An 18994-nucleotide genomic window follows, 5' to 3' on the forward strand; every position below is an offset into this window, starting at 1 on the left:
GGAATTCTGTTACGAAGTTCAATTATTATAATAGATATATTTGATTATAAATGTCAACTTTTATTGTGCCAAGTTACAAACAAAAGAAAATGTAGCCTCTAGTTAACAAATGTGGATTTGCCCCAATGCACATTTGAAGGGTAGCAACACCCGAACAACTAATTAGAGTGATAAAGATGATGCGTGGTTCAAATCCCTCCTCCCTATTTAAAAAAAAAAAAAAAAGGTAACGACTATGTGTTCCCGTGTCATAAAAAGTGTGGGTTAATTTTTTTTTTGTTAAAATATGATATAAATGATGTGAAATATCAACCTACAAAATTAATTTATTGAGTTGAATGACAAATTAAAAAAAAAAACATAAGATGGTATGATATGAGGTATTCGGTTCAAACCTTAATCATTTATAAACACTAACTTCTTTGAATTTTCCACATATTAAATACTCATTGAGAAGTTGGGCCACATGTTTGACTGTTTGGTGTTTGCCCCTTAACAAGTTTTGAATTTTCTCATGTTGGATCGTCAGATTATCCAGCCCATATCCATATGTGCGAGTGAGCGTTAAAATATGATATAAATGAATTGAAATGTCTCAACTCAACAAGTTAACTTATTAGGTTGAATAACAAATCATAAGTGTTTTTTGTATTGTTTTGCATGGAATTGATACTTACGTGAGGAAACACTTAGTTTGATGGTGATGGAATTGTTTGTCTTTTACGTTAGAGGAGAGAGATTTTGTTTTGTCTTGCCCTAGCCCCAGGCCCAGCCCATCATTCAAAAGAATATTGAATAATTATATGCATATATAGAAAGATAAAAATTAAAGAAAAATAAAATGTATGGCCAAGGAATCAATCTTTTTGTTATTGAACGCGTTTGCTCTTTTGGACCATGAAAAGGGAACGGATCCAATAAGAAAATCAACGAAAGCCCAAGACTGCAACAAGGAGAAGCCCAAAAGTAATACCTCAGGGCCCAAAGATGAATCGAAATCGAGTTAGGGCACAGAGCCTGCTGATGGCAACACCAGAGGATGGAGACGATTTCAGCAGAGAAGAAATCGAAGGTTGATGCATCGGACCAAGTAACGATCTTGTCAATACTGGTAAATTTGCGATTTATATTATTAAGGTATCTTGTACACTTGAATCATGCTGGAATTCCAGTCTGTCGTAATTAAGACCTTCCAAGTAGAAATATTTCGACGAAAATGAAATGCATCTTTACTGTTTTAGGACACTGCGAGTAGGGTATATATTCTGGAAGAACCATGTAGTGAATGCGTAGATATGACAGTTTTTTCTGTTATTTTTTCATGGGATGATAACTGATTTCACCAAGAAGAAGAGACTTTTTGGTTGAGATCATTACCACCCATTATTGAGTTTCCATGTTTGGTGGCATGCCTATATACTCCTAGTTTGCTTTGCTTTTCTTTTTTCTTTTATTTTTTTGGGTTTGATTTTGGCATGTGGAGTTAATTAGGCAGGACGTTCTGCAACTAATTTATATGGTAGAAAGCACAGAAACAGTTTCCTTCATTGATGGATGATGACCCAGCTCTCACTACTTTAAGCTACAAGATTGGGTCGTGTTCACATACACTTTTGAAAGTATTTGCTTTTATAGTTGGATGAAAAAAGGATTTATCTCTAAATTGATTTTTATGTTGAATTCTGTTCTTTGATCCAATAGAAGATTGAGAACAGCGAACCTGCTAATCTAACTGAATCGCAGAGTTTCAACTCTTATTACAAGAGCAGAAATAGAATCCCAATTTTGAATAGCCTTGGAAACAAATTGAATTCTGTGAAGATGGGTCCACAAAACCAAAAACGTCAAATTTGTTAACCACAGGGCATTGGAGTTAGCTCCTTCGGCCCCCAACTCCTCGGTCCCAATCAAATGCAAAATTTGAAACAGCTCTTTAAAATTAGGAATTTTCATGGTAGTCCATTTGTGATTGCATCTTCCATAGGTCAAAGATGGTAGTCTCATCTTGCTAGAAAGGACATGAAGTTTCACATTCTCGAAGCTTCTTTGTCTTGTAGTACGAATCTCTCTCCAGAGGTACTGTGATATTTTGCGAACTTTGGAGATTAAAACGAAGGTAGAATTTGCAGGTTCGAGTTTCTTGTTCACATGTTTAGGTGCTTGATAGCGAAAATTTAAGATGGTGAGACCTAAGTTTGTAGTGTTGTTGGTGTTAATCTCATGTTTTCTTATTGGATAGAGATCCCCTTTTTTCTTATTCGGTTGTCCTGTTCTCTCATATGCTTTAGTGAAAAGCATTTGATTAATCCTGTGCTTTTGGAAGCAGTAACAAAACCAACTCAGAAAGGTTTTTCTCACCTGTAAAATGTTAGCATAGAGTCCCAATGTCCTGGTAAGAAGTGTCACGAACACCTATGCTTTTCCAAGTGTATAGGATTCAAATATGTGTAAATGAAATAGATGAGCTATGGTCAATGGTATAAAAAAATGGATGAGCAAACTTTGGCATTGACAACATAAAATAACTGCTTCCCGTCTGGCTCAACTCCTACTAACTCTATTTTTCTGGCCTTGCAAAATGTATTATGCCCCTCTATTTACTAATCCAGAACCACTCATGAACAAGTGGGCTTGGCGGCTGATCCTCCGTGGCAACCCGAAGTTCTGATAAGCCCTAATTTCACCTCCCAGTGTTGCTGTCACAATCACCAACCCCCAAGCTGTTGCTTGTACAGTATTGCTTGAATGATTACCTCCATCAAACCAAGACCAGGAGGAAGACCAAGATGAAAATGTAGTTGCAGCGCCAGATATAGAAGGTGAGTCACCATACCTTATTGAGGAAGAATTTGAACTGAATGAGTCTCCAATCCCGGAATCTGATCTGGAAACTTGTGCGGGCTCGTCTTCTGGAGAAGAAGCAGCACTTTCTATGTTATTGTTATTGCTGTTGCTGTTGCTATTGTTAGTGTTATTGTTATTCTTCTTTGGAAGTGGTGGCAGTTGTCTCTTGTGGCAGTTTGCAGCAGCCAAAGTGTTGTCCTCTTTTGTTGGTGATCCACTGGCAGAAGGAGACTGCGAGGGGATAATGCGTTTGGAGTGTCTTTTGGAATGCACATGCACTGGTGGAGGCTCACCTTTGGGGACCCCAGGCCATGGTATTGCCGCCGAAACATCTCTACATTGAAATTGCTCATGAGAACTGGTAGTTATCACACTCTTGCTTCTTCCAGTGTCTGAGTTTCGCTGCTCTTCGCGTTTCCAAACGTAGACATGAGAATCTTCACTCGCAGACACGACATATTTTCCGTCTAAACTGAAAGAAGCTGCAATTTGGCTATTTGTGTTCCGGAGACCTGGTATACAGGTATTTGTCATTCAGTGTACATAAGCATATGACTACATTTACTTTTGATGTTTTCAGTTGATACCTCTGAACTTGTGAACAATGTCTGTTCCGTCGAGTATTCGAATTCGGGAATCAGCAGATGTCACAAGCGCTTCGGATGGATTCATTGGGGAAAACTGTTCAGGTATGCATTTTGGTCAATTTTCCTTTCAGTTAAATGATGAGATGGAAGTCCTTATTAAAAAAATGATGAGATGGAAGTGAGAGGAAGGCAGTAGTATTACCTGGAAACCAGTAATCTTTTTTGTGTTAGACTTCTTCTTGGTCCGTATATCAACCTGATGTTGTTGCTCTAGTTTGCAATCTGGGCAAGCAATGAAAGTAATCAAGTACTAATCCAAGTACTATAAGCAAAAGGTATGCATCGATAAGAACAACGCAGCAAATCATACCCTCTGCACTGTACATGCGACAAGTCCCCTTGTGCGAACCAATCAGGGCATTCTTCAATTGTGATAAAAGAAAAATCATTAGTAAAATTGCATAAGATTGTCTTCTCTAGATTTGAAACACAAATAAAGAGTCATGAGGTGACCATGAGTTCTCTGCTTCAATGTTGCATATAGTTTGGTTTTTGACTCTCCTTAGTTTCCTATTGAGTATGAATCAATAAAGGCTAAATTTATTATGATACTGCAATTTTACGTCAGACATGGAGTGAATGACCTTATAATGTACAAAGTGCTTGGACTCCACTTGTTTTTCAGGGGCCAAACTCTGAAAGCCTGTAGTCCAAGATGGACAAGATCTGATTTCTACCTGTACTATATGGCTAAAACCATCTATGAACAAGCAGAAATTCGTCAAATGTAAAATTTTGAAAGATTCTCTTAAGTTGCCTTGGAACAGACTACCTCACAAGTATTAGACATGTTTGCCTTTTGATTCAGTGCTTGGTGGCCAAGTTAGAACTGCAAAAGCAACATATACGGACCTGGCCATCAGGGGTATAGCAAGCAGCAGTGACCATTTCATGAAGATCACTCCAGTCAACAACTTGTCGATCAGGTATGCTCCATATTCGAACTTTTGCATCAAGCGAACCACTTATAAAGTAATTGTCATCCATTGGATTGAAATGAATGCAGGTCACTGCAAATCATAAACCACATCAAAAGCCATCAGCAATAGACGATAATCAACACATGAAAATGAGGCCAACTGAGGATGAAAATCAGTTAAATGTAGGTACCATAATCATTGTGGGCAAACAACTTGAGACAGCTCTTGCTTTCCAAATCCCACAACCTCACTGTTTTGTCCATCGAAGATGAAAGCAGTAGCTGCAAAATGACATACGATATACTTCAGTTTTCATCAGTCATGCATATAATTCTGTTGGCAAAAACTACATGAGTGATTGTTTACTCTCGTTGGTTTTTTTTTTTTTTTTGTAATCTGAATTGCAATATATTAGTTTAGATTCCTGGGTTATTTCTAGCAAAGTACTTCTTTAACTTTGATCCAATGAACTTGACCTGAGATCTTGACCAGGACAAATCCAAGACATCATCGAGATGTCCTTCGAATGAACAGATTGGTCTCTCCGAGAACTGAAATACGGTTTCGGGGACATGCACATATTCAGGAATACTATTGCCTTTCCTTGCAGAGGAACCTCTCCCTTTTTTCTTCCTCTCAGACGGCATTGGCGACAGCTCCGCTAAAGCTGGCCGGTCCGGTGAGCCACAGAGAGATGGATGAAGAGGGGTCAAATTCCCTTCACTCAGAGCCATCACCTCGCATTCCTGCACTTCCCAAACATGAATAACCTTGTCTTCACCAGCGCTCGCAAGAAACCGACTGTCCAAACTGAACTTTATTGTCCAAATAGAACCCTGGTGAGCCTGAATTTCTTGACACAAATGCAAAGCACTCAGCTCTTTGTATGATTTCCCTGTTTGTCTGACTTTAATCCATTCCGAGGAAGAGTTCTTGTTAGATTTCTGCTCAGGCGGCAGTGGAGGAATTTGGTTGTCCTTCTCCTTCTCAACTTTCAAAGACATTGAATTCGCCACACCCTTTAAGCTCTTCACTAATGCTGCGCCTCCTCTCTTGCTCATCCTGAGAGACTTTGAGAAATACGAATTCGAACTCAAGAACTTCCGATCATGGCCCCCGTCGACATCGTTCATTCTGGAAACATTCTCTCTTCTCATCAGCTCCTTAACCACCGGCGAATGCCCAACACACTTCTCGAATTCTTCCATGGTGAGTTGCTTCCCTGTTTGCAGGTCGCTCAGTTTGTTCCACATACCATCCTGGTCGTACCTATTTGTTGGGGTAAATGGCAATTTAAGAATCATATTTAAGTTATGCATGGTAAATTAGAAGGGTGGATGGATTGGATATTACCCATTAACGATAAACTCTTTGCCGGTGTCCAAGTTCTTGATCAAGAAAAAGGCACCGAATCGACTGTCCGACAAAATCGACGTCAATGCACCGTTGTGGCTGTTCGAAAGGCCGATCTTTGGCTCTTTTGGTGAAACTCTCACCGACTCCTGGTACGGGTTTATCCGAGCATGCGGCACTATAATCATAGACGACGTTCTGGTCAATTGTTGTTTCGAAACCTTACCCACTAACTCTTCTTTTCTCAATTTTTCAACCGAGAAAGATTCTATTTCACTGTCAGATCTCGACCGTACCAGCATTACCGGAAACGGAGAATGCGAAATTTCCTGTTTTTTGGGCGACGGTGTGTGATTCTCAACCTTACGGTCGTGATCTTTGACGGATGTGACGGCTCGCTTGAGGTCGACGGAGCTGGCGATTTTGATCAATTCCTTATCGCCAGTTAAGCCCATGCCTTGGAGGAGGCGTTTTCGGCGCTCTTTTATGGATCCGGGGGCGGCCATCCAGACATTATAGTCCGGAGACATTGCCGCTGCTGCTGCGATGTTGCGAAACTCATTTGTATGAACAGAAGAGACGGCGGAGGCGAATGACATGCGGCTGTCGTCGAAGTCTTCATCTTCGTCAGAACCGGAGGAAGCCAAGTCGAGGGGGACGGCGGAGGAGAGGCGGTCGAAGGTCTCGAAGAAACGGTCGTCGTCATCATCGTTGAGGCCGTCCCAGTTCATGGTGAGGGTTCTCTTTCGCTCCATTTTTGTTGATTGTGAGACGACGACGACGAGGAGAGGAGTTTTGGTTTTGTGTGAAAGCAGGGGAGGGAGAAGAGGAAAAGAAGGGGGAGGTAGTTACGGTTATGAGTTAGTTAAGGGAAGAGGAAACGGTCAAAGGTCTGTCATTACTTCTCTGCACGTTTGGGTTTGGAAGCTCATTACTTTACTTACCAACTTCGGCGTACACATGATTTCCAATCACTTCATGCCACGTCTTTGATTTGCAGAGATTTTGGAGATTTTTTTTAATTAAATTATTGCTGCTCAATTACCTAAAAGGTTTTGGGGCCGTAGCCTAATGTTTTGGGCTTTAGGGTGCTGATTAATTCCGTAAAATGTTTTGGGTTTGCCTTTTGGGCCGTGCTGAAACCAACCTAGGTTCTTTATATGGGCCGGACTTGTAGTCTTGTCTCCCTGGCTAATTTAAATGTTTGTACAAGTCTAAAACACAAAATCGATATTATTTTACTTGCATTATTTTTCCATGCGTCCCTTTGGCTAACACTGAAGAATTCTAGATCATTGGAATGTTCGCTCTATGGAATCATTTGGCGACTGCTTAACTAGTGGGCTATCTCTCCGAATTTAGGGTGTAAATTTCCATCATATTCATGGAGGATGTTTGCCTCCAATGGAATAATGTAATGGATAACAATTATGACAAATTCCATAAACATAGAGAAGAGAGTATGGCTAGGGATTAGAGCATACCCCATTTTGATTAAGTTAACTACAAGCTAAGCTTATAAAAAAATTTAAAAAGAAAAGGGAATAAAATTAGGAAGAGCTATAAATATAACTTGCAGACTTTGACATCATCCTTTAATATAATATGGTAAATTTTAAAGATAGAAGCTTAATATAATATAAATTGAATTGGGTGTCAATCTGAGAATAAATGCTGTTTCTTTTAGAAGAGCATAACACCTTGAGCACAAAAGAAGGCTTAGAATACCAGAAGCAGCGGTGGTAAAAAGTAAGGAAACTCTCTCATCTTTTACAACTTTAACTTTACAACAGAATCATCATCTTCTTCGTCATCATTAGGTATTTTAGACCAGTACTATTCCTAGCTACCCATCTACCATGTCAAGATCTAAAAGAAATTAATAAAAGAAAATGAACAAGAAGAAGAAGAAGAAGAAGAGGTACACATACACATATATATATATATGTAATTCCACGAACACTGCACGTCTACACCAATATGACTATAAGTCTACTATAACAATAATGTGGATATATATATATATATATATATATATATTGATAGAGTAATTAAGTAAAAGAAAAATCACAAGTCTTTTCTGCAGTTTTGTTGATCTTGCCTTCAAATTCAGTAGGATTGTACAGAGAGAGAGAGAGAGACTCAACCAGTCGTGAAAGAGAGATCAAGCAATCTTACTAGTCTTGGCCTATTTGAGACTAGGGGCGAGGAGGCCTTCCTTTTCCTTGAGGGCTTGGGTTTTCTGGGTGCAGGTGGACATTCAATCTCAACAGGAATTTTGTGGTCCAAAGATGTTGGAGTCTTGAACCCATCGTCCTCCTCCACTACATCCTTCACAGGAGAATCTACAGCACCACTCTTCTCATCATCATGGTCTCTATTGGCTTCCTCTTGGTGAAACTTGTCTTGAAATTCCCGTTTTGAAATCTCGAATTCGATCTCTTTGTCTTCTTGACCCTGCTTGATTACAAACTTCTCCGAATTCGACGACATGCCAAGAAAGGACAACTGATCCACTGAGCACATCAGAGAGAGATAGAGAGGGAAGCTAAAAAGAAGGAAGAATTGAGAGGGGTACGTAGGGGTGAGGGTTTTACGCGCATCGGATCCTCAACCTATATTGACTTTGATTCGGAGAACTCCACATTATTTTTCTCGTAACTGTGATGTGTGAGGAGTGGATGAATGAATATCCCTGTGAGAGACTTGAGAGTTATATGAGAATTTGGTAAGATATCTCACTCTCTTTTTACACATTTTGCTTTCGTTACTAACTTTGATGCATCTATGCACGTGCCTTTGGCTTATATGGGGACCATTCCTTTGATGTGTGCGATATGGTCTTATAATATATCTCCTCTCGTGATATCTCTACATACACGGAGAGAGATCGAAAATGCTAAGCATCCCAATATTTTTTTTGTCACATCTCAAATATTTAGATGAACACATGTGATTCATATGAAATCGTGGATCTCATATGTTTCACATCATCCATATAAAATCATGTGCATCTTGAGATAAGTGGAACAAAAAACACTATAATCCGTAGAACCGCCGGAGATAGAGATGCTTTGTTTTGGTTGCAAGCAATCACCAAAGCACTTTGACTTTACATTCCCTTTGAGAGGTTCATCAATCACATCAATATTCATGTCCATTGCATGTGATTTGCTAACTCCTTCCATTTCTATGTGCTATGAATTGTAAATTACTTGCTATATACCAAGAATTTGGACTTTATGACTAATGTTTGTACACCAAGAGTTTTCGATATAGTTAATTAATACTCATTTATATACATTGATCTGGCGTGGGATGGTTATAATACGGTATTACATTAGTAATAAATCACGCTTTGGTTAACTATTGGGTTACATTATAATACAATACTATTAATGGTTTGTGGTAATTAATGGGTTTTAGAAGACAAAATTATATCTTAATTTGCATTCAATGGAGGATGAAGTTCAATGGACTAACATGGATGATAGCTTAACTACAACTTATTCTTAATTTAATGAATGATTTTGGCACCCATAAATATATATTTATTGTTGAGAAAAAACCTCACATTCCTACCAAGTCCATGGTTTCTTTGATTTAGTAAAATGCATTTTAAAGCCATGAATCCTGAAAAGCCCTGGAAATCTTGTGATGGGTTGGGTTTGGGAAAACAGACAATATCTTGCAATAGCAGTTCAGTTTGGGCTAGGGAGCCCATTATTGTTTTATAACAAGTGGTATCGGAGTGAGGTTATTTAGTTTGAATGTGAGTTGTACATGTCACATGTGTGACTCATGGTTCCATTTGGTAGCTTGAGCCCAACCCACAAGTGATGGGGAGATTGTTGAGAAAAAATCTCACATCGTTAAAAAATACATGATTTTCTTAACATAATAAGACACGTTTTAAAACCATAAACCCTAAAAGGTCCTGGATGGATTGTACTTGGAGTACTTTACTTGAAAAAATGGATAATATCTTACAATAATAATCACATTTGGGTTAGGAAGTCTATTGTCGTTTCATAACCATTATTCTAAGGAAGACAGCATGAATCGACTTCAAAAGTTCAACATCACCAACCAAACAAAAGGCTATAAGCCAAGTCTCTCTCTCTAGTCTATATGTGTGTATATATATATATATTCAAGTAGGGTCGATAAAATCAAATTTCCCATTATGTTTTGGCAATAACTATAGTTTGAAAAACAACATATAAATGTTAACATTGTGGAGGAAAAAAATCAAAACCTACATGATTAGAATCCGGACCATCCTAATATGCTAAAGATATACAAAACAACAACAACAAAAGGACTACCACATCAAATCCCTGGCTCCACATTTTCTGTAAAGCAATTCTTGGTATCAACCAATTACACATGATGGATATATTCTATCTTACTCTCTCTAACATAATCAAAACAAATATATTGCCTATAAATTATGAATTAAATCCTCTGCAGAATTTTATTTATTTATTTTTTTGAGAAGACACATATAATTATTTTTTGTGGGTTCTTCATAATCTACTTAGGATTCCTCCATTGAAAATTGAAGGAGTTGATGAGATTTGGTAATGCCCACTAGATTCATCCATCTTCAACTACCAACTTATCAATACCTGCCCTTTCTGTTTCATTGCAATTTCCCATCTCGTGCAAATTATCAAAAGATTGTCTCTTGAGAAAAAAATTTAATCACTCGAGAAAAAGAGTGCTTGGTTTTCATCATCAATCACCATTAAACTTTGGGAGCCTTACCCTAATCTCTCTTCACCATGGCGGATACCACGAACCAATGATTTGGTGACACCTCAAACGATTGATTTGTAAACGCATTAATGGAATTCTATTCAATTAGGGGGTTAAGTAATGTTTAGAACTTTTAAGTACATTTCTACACACACTCTCATGGGGGTGCATCATTGCATATCATGCACATGCTTCATGATTTTGTTCCCATTGACAACCATCATTCATGCCCCATGTCTCACAATCATCTTCACAGCCCCTAAAATTTCAACTCTTTCCAACCCCACATTAAGTTTACCTTTGTTTTTGATGATTTATACTTTCTCCTCAGGCGACCAATTGGGTATTTGTAAGCAAACATATACTCTCTCTTTTTAATCGAGAAATACAATACCATAGAAGTTAAATTTTTAAACGTCCGATATGGGTCTAAACATAACTCGGATCATTAGGCCTGCGTATATAGAAGTTTCTCATCTGATCACGACAAGGTAAATTAAGTCAAAACTTAGCTCATAGCCTAAAGAGTATTGCTCTTTGTGAAAATCGAACTTAGAATTTTCATAATTCATACGGTTTAACCCCAGAGAAATTCACCAACTATATTATCACCCAAGTGATTGTTCATATATACGTATATGCATGTGTATGAAAGGCTACTATAGTTATTGGTATTGGAAGGACAACCCAATAATTATTCATTACGAGTCGAATAAAATGCATGAAACACCTCATGAATTCTTCCACTCATTAGTCCACTTTCATGTTATAACTTATAAGCAATGCCTACAAGCTCAACGAGGAGCATTCATTGGCATTACAAAAATGTATTTGGAATCCTATGAAAAACAGAGGATGCGAGAAGATCCGAATTCCGATCCATAAACTTCAATTTCTTAGAGTTTGCCAACATTGAAGAAGCAATGGTACATTGTATTGAAAAATCAAATAGCAATTGTCATGCCTTGCTCCATGACAAATCAACAATAATATTGAATCATACATAATCAGCAGTCACATTCATCAGCCAATATTGAAAGGGTTTGTACCCCATTTTTTCCTGATTGGAGTTGCAAAGAAACCATGCAAATAGACCAAGCCCGCGTTAAGATTGATTATTAATGATGTGATTATTGAAGTTTATAGATCCATACCACGTGAGAAGCACGTGGTATGTATCCAATAAGGACCTGGGTTGTGGTCCAGATGCTGAATTTGGTGCCTGATCCTCCAACTTTTGGTTATCTGGTGGTGAAGAAATTAGAACATGAAACTTTATTGCGAGTACAAGGTGATGCTGTCCACTATGTTGTGTCTCTCTTCTCTGTGAGTGACTGACACTAACAGAAAATCCCACCATATATTCTTTTACCCCACCCTTTTTTTTTATTATTATTATTTGTTTATAATTTAGGCGCGCGGACACTAGTTGGCCCATATCGTTCATGGGCCTATTACCTCCATTCCAATAAGAGTTCATAGGCTTTGAATAACCCAATTGTTATGGCCCTGGACCTCTTGGATATTATTTATTGGAGTAGCTTTAGTCACACCTCTGTTTTTTTTAAAGACACCCTGTCAATTGATTTTTATAAAGGATTGTCAACTTAGATTGGGGTGTTTTTAGAAAAAAGCAGAGTATGACTAAAGCTACCATACTTATTGGTACCGTGGTCCATACTATAAGAGGTCATGGGCTTTGAATAGATAAGAATAGGAGAAAAAGGCCCAAACGGTATGGGCGTTGAGCTGTTGCAGGAGGTGCATGGAAGCAGTAATGGAGCATGATTGTGGCAATGGCACGATCTTCATCGATCGTTTTCGATTTCCTTCGGATCTCAGAAAGCAGCGTTAAAGGTTTTTAGTCAGAATTCGATAGAATAGAATGATATTCATTGATTAAGGCTTTAATTAGCCATTTGAAAGTGTCAACATTTTTCCCTTTATATATGCACCCAGACATGAGACAACAACGCACTAGCAGTTTAAATCATTACATTGTATTCTTCATAGAAAGGATACGATTATTTTTATGGCTAGAATATATAACCAGAAAATGCAAATTATTCACCTTTAATTCTCCTTCAGTATACTGTATATATTAAATTACACTGATCAGAAAATAGGTAGTAAAGATAATACCATGCAGAGTAGACGCATGGCAGATGGGCCCTTGCCAGTTGCCGACTCATTGATAGGAGTTGGACACGAGAGAGAGAAGTGACGAGGATCGTAGTTCGTAGATTATCATGCATGACGTATCATATCGATCGAAACTGTTTACCAACCGCACCGTAACTCAATAGATATTTATTTATCAACCCAATGACTGATTGGAGGTGACATGTCGTTCACGCTTTATCTTGGCCGTCTTTTCAACGCACACCTACTACCTACCTTCTACGTTATTATTTGACAATTATTAATAAATGTTGATGGAGTTACGTACTATGATAATTCTCTTTGTGCTACCATGCATGTCCACATGTTCCATACATGGTGTTCCATACAAAAAAACCATGTCCACATGTCCTTACTAAAGTCAATCTTGTGTACTAGTTAAATCATGATATTGGCAACATTAATTATCTTCAAGGAAATGTAACAAAATTAGGATTACAACTTTACACTCATGTTTCTCCTACAAAGAATTTAATAGAGTTCGTTATGGAGTGCGTAGTCGTTCAAGCCAATGCCAATAAGACTTTTTGAAATCCAATTTGAACAAATAATCAAATGTCTGAATTCAATTTCCAAATAAGTCGGATAGTAACTTTTCAATTGCAAATTTATTATTTCAATTGGAAAAATATATTTTATCATGGTTATCATTTGTTAAAATATTTGGAAAAAATAGAACAATTCAAATTACCTACAATGATGTATAATGAGAGAAAAACACGGGACAATAACCCTGTTAGTTGTCATGTTGTTAAGTATTCTGTATGTTTGGCAGTATGGCATTCAAAACCCTTGATTTGGGGTACGTTCTAATGGTACCTGTATAATGGGCTTGTCCAACACGTGAGGTCCATGCACACAGGTTTCACCTTTATCTTAACTGTCATCAAGGTGGTGCACGTTGGTTTGACAATTTAAGTTTAGGCCCACTATTTCCAATTTAGTGGGTTGGACATGTCGTTTTCGATAAAAAATAAATAAATAAGTAAAGCAACCTATTATTTATCACCAAAAAAATTTGATAGTAAGTAACCGGTGGAAATCAAATTTCAATTTTTGTTTGACCACACATTAGATATTATTAGATGGACATCTTCCAGACCTTTCTAGTATTTAATTATGAGTTATCATAAACAAGAGCCCATGATAGCCATTGGTGCTTACGATCGGACGGTGGAGAAGGTAGGAAGGGCGTACACGGTAGAGGGCTCCAGATTTGCTAAGCCAGGTCGCCTGATACACTGATGAATGGAGGTGGGTACATCAGGATAAGACACACACGTGGACGGTGGATAACCACTATCTTCTCTCCTCCACCGTTTTATATATTTGGAGGCCACACACCACTCGTCTCTCCAATTCAAATCGTTCAGTGCCATCGATTTCTTCTTTCTCTGAAATATCTGATCTCTTTTCGAAACCCTGAAAATGTCGTCTTGCTGCGGAGGAAACTGCCGATGTGGATCTGCTTGTAAGTGCGCCAATGGATCTGAGGGGTGAGTTCTTCTGTTTTCCTTTCTAACATCTGTTTGTTTCCCTAGAAAACGATTGCTCACGGCAGTAGAATTCAAGGATTTGTTTTTCTTCTGCAGAAGCAAGATGTACCCGGACCTGAGCTCCGTTGAGAAGAGCACCACCGAGACTGTTGTCCTCGGCGTTGCACCCGAGAAACCGTATGTTGTCTGGTCTCTTACAGCCTAAGAACATATATGCGTGATTCATCGATATTTTATAATTTATGTCTTGATCTATTCTATATGCAGCCAATCCGAGGGATCTGAGATGGGTGTTCGTGTGGAGAGCGGCTGCAAGTGCAATCCCTGCAAGTGCAACCCCTGTAACTGCTAAATCTTAGATGACAAGGGTCGTTATGAAGCCAGGAGCAGAGATCGATAGAATAATAGTATGTAGTAGCAGTATAAGCGTCCGGTTTCTGCTTTTTTGGTCTCCTTAGATCTATTAAGCGTAATATAATAAAGCAGCGTTGGTTTGTCTTCTGCGTCGGCAGTTGTTTGTTGTTGTTTGGTTTTCCTGTACAAATAAATGGCGTTTTATGGTTTTATGCATGTGTAAGACTATGTTGAAAGATAGTGTTGAATGAATGATACTCCTTTCCTATCTTGTTCTGTTTTTATATTCATGTTCTTCACTTGTTCGCTGGCATTACATAGAAGATATATGTCTTCAAAGCTTGAAACTTTTGATGGAGATCAGTCAAATTTGGATAAATTAAATCACTTTCATATAAGTTGTGAATGGTTCAAGATCTGGGTACATGATATCATTTACACAAATTTGGGACTTATCAAATACCATAAAATTTAGGATTAGAGAAGCAGTCTTCTTACAAATGATTGGAAAACAGAGGATAATTTGGTAGAGTTTGGTTGACCCTTGAAGTCTCTGGCTCTGCACAACAAGGTGTTGGACTGTCTTCTCTATCGAATATTCCTGTTGCAGCTTTTCTGAACAAGTTATAAACCTGTTTAAAAGAAGTCTTCTTAGCATATTGATTTGGTATTTAACACTGAAGAGTCTCAGCAAAACTAAGATTTTAGATCGACTGCTACCTGCTTAGACGAGAGACCGATTTTTTCCAAATCACTTAGCTGCAAAGATGACAAACCTAAATTATAGTTATTGAAGTTATTTTATGGAAGCAGAGTTTGTGAATCTACAGACTTTGTATTACCAATTTCAAAGGGGGCTTGTTTCTCTGAGATTGACAATATAATCTGCCATCTTCATTCCAATCCCCTGATTTACAATCAACATTGTGAAAAATGCTAATAAGCCCACAGAGACAGAAATTATTAAGTGAATCAGAGAAGTAACTGTTATCAAAATGTACCTTCAGCTCCATTAGTTCATCTCTGCAAAAAAAATCAAGTGTATAAACATAATCAGTCACTCTATCCATGCACAAAAGTAGCAGTTTTCAAATGGTTGCATAAAGGTGATGAACTGAGGAAAGTCGAAGAAACAGAGGAGTGCACTCGCCTGCTGGCTGTGTTTAAGAAGTCAACATATTCTTGGATAAGAGAGCTCTGTGAATAAAACAAAACACCCAATACCGGAAAGACTCAGAACCACAGCTTAAGAATTACAAAGAGACATTGTATTGCCAAGAATTAAAGAACTCCAACATACCTTAAAACTACAACTCATGGCGTTAAATTTATCAATTGGGGTGTGGAAATTTTGGCGATTGCCGTGTCCACTGTTTTCCATGAAAGGTGTTTTTGGAGTCTTTGGCTCAAGGAGGGTTGAAAAAGAAATTTTTGAGAGAGATGATTCGTCAAATGGTTCACAGTTGACATTGTTATTGATGGGAGAGAGAACTTTCCTGCAAGGACTTTGTGCTGCATTTTTTCTGCCACTAGCAGGTGAAGATACCAAAGAATTAGCAGAACTCATGAGAGATATTTTCTCCTCATCGCCTGGTTGTTCATCTGCAAATGAATTATTTAAAGCAAAATCTAGACTATCAATTTATTCCTCCATTTGCTTTGGTCATGTTGTCTAAATCAAAATACCAACTAAAATAAACAAGGAATGGTGGTATCATACCTGCTAAGCATGCAGTTGATTCTGAAACAATCTCACTTGTGCAATCATTACCTTCTTCCTTTTTGTCTTCAGCATCAAAGCACAGATTCTGCAAAAGAACTTAGGATTCCCAATATGAGACACAGAAAGTATCTACTTAGGATGTTTGCATAGGAAAAAATATCAGTGGTCTTATCTTTCCACAGAATTTTTCAATGAGAATTTACTTTTAAATGAAAATATCCAATAAAACCTCAAAACTCGATCATAATTCATCACATGTTATATCCATATGAATGAGGTCTATAAAATTTTAGACTTTACCTCTAAGTCGTCGGCAAGACATTTGTTCATAAATAAATTTTTGGAAGGCACGGATAAGGTCCTGCAAATATAACCCAGAATGCAGTCAAAATCAATATTAATCAGCACGTCGTGTAATAACTGAAATGGATACACACCATTCAAGCTTCTATACCTTTCCTTAGGAGCACCCTGGTGTGTAGCAGCATGGCCTTTAACAGAACTATGATTGTTAGTTTTCTTAATATAGCTTACGGGTTTTGGAGTTTTTCCTGGCAAGGGAGAACCAAATGCACATGATCTTTGTGCACTCTTTGTCTTGCCTTTTGATTCAAGCCAGGCTCTCAATTTTGCTTCCATATCAATTTTTACCTTTGGAGTCTCCAACTTTTGAGACGAAGAAACAAAATTGGATATGTGGCGTGACCTAGCGGCCAAGCTGACTGTATGAACAGATTCTTCGAACTCACAAGGATTCTGAAATCAACAAAAAGAGAGAGATTCAATCAATTTTGTAATATATATAACTGAATTTTGAGATGAATATATGCATGACCTTAGACATCAAAAAACTTCTTACCAGACAAGCAATCATCAAAGCACGACTCGTTCCTCCAAGAGAATCCTGCAATATACGGGTTAGCTTACAATCCCGGTAGGGCACTCGTGGTTTGTTGTTATTCAGTGCATAAATAACATTAGACAACGCGAACAAGGATTGGTTGATCTTGGCACTCTCCAGGAGCCGTATACCTTCATTGCAAGTTCTTTTGTTATCTTCATTACCTGATTAAGTAACAAAGACAGGATAAGAGGAAGAAAAAGAAGAATAAGATATAACTAGTGCACAATATTTTTTACTAACTAAATAGGAGGTGGAAATGACCTGCCAAGTCTATTAGGTTCAGTTTCCCAGAGACCACAGAACCAGAACCATCACCACAAGGAGTGGAAACAGAAATCACTAGCACTCCATGGCTTCTACTAGAGACGTCATTAAGATCCGTATGAGCAACTTTCCGTCTCTGAACTCCGCAAGAGAAGACCTCTTGAAATTCAGATATAGAAGTGACAAGGGCACGAGATAAACCCCGGAGATGTGTTTGCCCATCTTTGTCATCCAAAACTGTAATTTCCTTAGCTTTGAGTTCTAAAAGATCATAGCACCTGTCCATATATATCTCAAAGTATGAAATCTCTGCCGTGCTTCCCATGATCTGGCACAATGAGAGAATTGTGGACATTGCCAATCGCATAAGACCTGGCCGATCATCATTCCCCTATAAACATGGAGCAATATGTTAATGTCAGTGAGAAACCGGATCATTAACCCAGAACAAATTCACGACACGATGAAGTAACAGGCTGAAATTACTAGTTTCTGAAATTTTTTGTAATGAGTCAATTCCACATAATGAAGGTACTTTGAGGTGGTTTTGGGCATTGACACCACTTTGGGCTCTTGATTTTCCAGGTTCAATATAGAACAACAAAAAACATGTATGTAAGCTTGAAAAAGACCAAATCCTTTTACCTAGCTATTCCACCATTCTAATCAAACTTTTTCTAAGATAACATAGATATAAAGGACAAGATTTCAATTACTCTCTCTTCTTTCTGATCCTCTAATTTCTATGCAACCAAACAGAAGGTTACTAGATATATAACTGTTTCGATAACTCAAATTGGTCTATTGTTCCCATACCTGCATTGTATAAGTCTTTCCACTTCCGGTAGCCCCATAAGCGAACACTGTAGCGTTGCAACCGCTAAAAATCCCAGGAATAAAGGGGCTCACTTCTCTCTCAAAGATCTGGTTCACATTATTGTCTTCTTGGCTAAAGAACGAGTCTAGTTGATAGCACTCGCTTCGTCTACACACAAGAAACAAAAGCAAAATAAAATAATAAAAACCAAAGCTTGAGACGGAGAAGACAATTTGCACACATAGAAGCCCTAATTAGTCACCTGGTATAAGGATCCTTGAGATGGACGGCAACTTCTTCACGAGGCAGAAAATCTTTTTCAATTGCCGAAATACAGGAGGTCGGGTTTCGATTTCCTGAGGCAATCTCGTGAGGGAGAAAGGCGCGTACCCTTACAATCACTCGAACCTTCGAAGCCGTTGAATCGGGGTTCGTCGGTTTCGCCGGAGTACAAGATTTCGTGGTTTTGGTGGTCTTCGATGGGAGGTTCAGGGTTTCCATTGTAACAGAAGTCGAATCTCTTGACGAAAGTGATTTGCAGAGGAGGAGTAGATGGTGGAGGAAGAGACAGAAACGCTTGGATTTCTTTGGATCAGGGAGCAAAGAGGGGTCGAACTTTAAAAGGATTTGACCGTTGAGAGACGTTGGGTTCAGTTTTTTAAAATTTCGCAAGTGGGCCCATTGGTTGGAGCTGGTTTCTTGGAACACGGGCTTTCCGTTGGACTCTGTG

At 38.3% G+C, this 18994-nt stretch overlaps 4 protein-coding genes and 1 long non-coding RNA gene across 7 annotated transcripts; 2 read left to right on the forward strand and 3 right to left on the reverse strand.

The window, feature by feature from the left end:
• The first annotated feature begins 1019 nt into the window (after positions 1-1019).
• Positions 1020-4776, forward strand: LOC120013119. 3 transcript variants are annotated; one of them, XR_005471361.1, is made up of 4 exons: positions 1020-1111; positions 3425-3533; positions 4117-4417; positions 4498-4776. It is a non-coding gene; the product is annotated as an uncharacterized LOC120013119 (long non-coding RNA). The 3 variants fall into 3 exon arrangements; XR_005471360.1 differs by lacking the exon at positions 1020-1111 and having other exon boundaries at positions 3376-3533; XR_005471359.1 differs by lacking the exon at positions 1020-1111 and having other exon boundaries at positions 3376-4417.
• Positions 1103-6605, reverse strand: LOC120013117. Its single transcript, XM_038864794.1, has 8 exons — positions 5765-6605; positions 4888-5680; positions 4602-4692; positions 4344-4501; positions 3802-3853; positions 3634-3713; positions 3432-3525; positions 1103-3356 (listed from the first exon to the last, which is right to left on the reverse strand). Exons 1-8 carry the CDS (start codon positions 6517-6519, stop codon positions 2584-2586), a joined length of 2796 nt encoding a protein of 931 aa, XP_038720722.1. The 5' UTR covers positions 6520-6605; the 3' UTR covers positions 1103-2583.
• Positions 6606-7820: 1215 nt separating this feature from the next.
• Positions 7821-8496, reverse strand: LOC120013688 (cyclin-dependent protein kinase inhibitor SMR3-like). Its single transcript, XM_038865579.1, has one exon. The coding sequence runs from the start codon at positions 8288-8290 to the stop codon at positions 7907-7909; it is 384 nt and encodes a 127-aa protein (XP_038721507.1). The 5' UTR covers positions 8291-8496; the 3' UTR covers positions 7821-7906.
• Positions 8497-14042: 5546 nt separating this feature from the next.
• On the forward strand, positions 14043-14824 carry LOC120013861 (metallothionein-like protein type 2). The gene is made up of 3 exons (XM_038865823.1): positions 14043-14202; positions 14299-14379; positions 14470-14824. The coding sequence occupies exons 1-3, from the start codon at positions 14135-14137 to the stop codon at positions 14552-14554; spliced, it is 234 nt and encodes a 77-aa protein (XP_038721751.1). The 5' UTR covers positions 14043-14134; the 3' UTR covers positions 14555-14824.
• Positions 14650-18866, reverse strand: LOC120013860 (kinesin-like protein KIN-10B). Its single transcript, XM_038865821.1, has 13 exons — positions 18527-18866; positions 18264-18432; positions 17445-17838; positions 17139-17344; positions 16734-17035; positions 16580-16640; positions 16277-16364; positions 15857-16158; positions 15707-15753; positions 15558-15579; positions 15399-15463; positions 15277-15315; positions 14650-15188 (listed from the first exon to the last, which is right to left on the reverse strand). The coding sequence occupies exons 1-11, from the start codon at positions 18763-18765 to the stop codon at positions 15404-15406; spliced, it is 1890 nt and encodes a 629-aa protein (XP_038721749.1). The 5' UTR covers positions 18766-18866; the 3' UTR covers positions 14650-15188; positions 15277-15315; positions 15399-15403.
• Between the last annotated feature and the right edge of the window lie 128 nt (positions 18867-18994).

This window comes from Tripterygium wilfordii, chromosome 13 (genome assembly GCF_013401445.1).
Source record: "Tripterygium wilfordii isolate XIE 37 chromosome 13, ASM1340144v1, whole genome shotgun sequence".
Classification (NCBI taxonomy): Eukaryota; Viridiplantae; Streptophyta; class Magnoliopsida; order Celastrales; family Celastraceae; genus Tripterygium; species Tripterygium wilfordii.

Coding starts and splice junctions, on each gene's coding strand:
- LOC120013117 (XM_038864794.1), bottom strand. CDS start 6,519: ATGGAGCGAAAGAGAACCCTCACCATGAACTGGGACGGCCTCAACGAT. Junction 4,693..4,887: donor TGTCCTGGTCAAGATCTCAG/GTCAAGTTCATT, acceptor GTCATTTTGCAG/CTACTGCTTTCATCTTCGAT. Junction 3,714..3,801: donor TCGCATGTACAGTGCAGAGG/GTATGATTTGCT, acceptor TTGCTTGCCCAG/ATTGCAAACTAGAGCAACAA.
- LOC120013688 (XM_038865579.1), bottom strand. CDS start 8,290: ATGTGCTCAGTGGATCAGTTGTCCTTTCTTGGCATGTCGTCGAATTCG.
- LOC120013861 (XM_038865823.1), top strand. CDS start 14,135: ATGTCGTCTTGCTGCGGAGGAAACTGCCGATGTGGATCTGCTTGTAAG. Junction 14,203..14,298: donor TGCGCCAATGGATCTGAGGG/GTGAGTTCTTCT, acceptor TTTCTTCTGCAG/AAGCAAGATGTACCCGGACC. Junction 14,380..14,469: donor GGCGTTGCACCCGAGAAACC/GTATGTTGTCTG, acceptor TTCTATATGCAG/CCAATCCGAGGGATCTGAGA.
- LOC120013860 (XM_038865821.1), bottom strand. CDS start 18,765: ATGGAAACCCTGAACCTCCCATCGAAGACCACCAAAACCACGAAATCT. Junction 17,839..18,263: donor GAAAGACTTATACAATGCAG/GTATGGGAACAA, acceptor CCATGTTTATAG/GGGAATGATGATCGGCCAGG. Junction 15,580..15,706: donor TTCTTAAACACAGCCAGCAG/GCGAGTGCACTC, acceptor TTTTTTTTGCAG/AGATGAACTAATGGAGCTGA.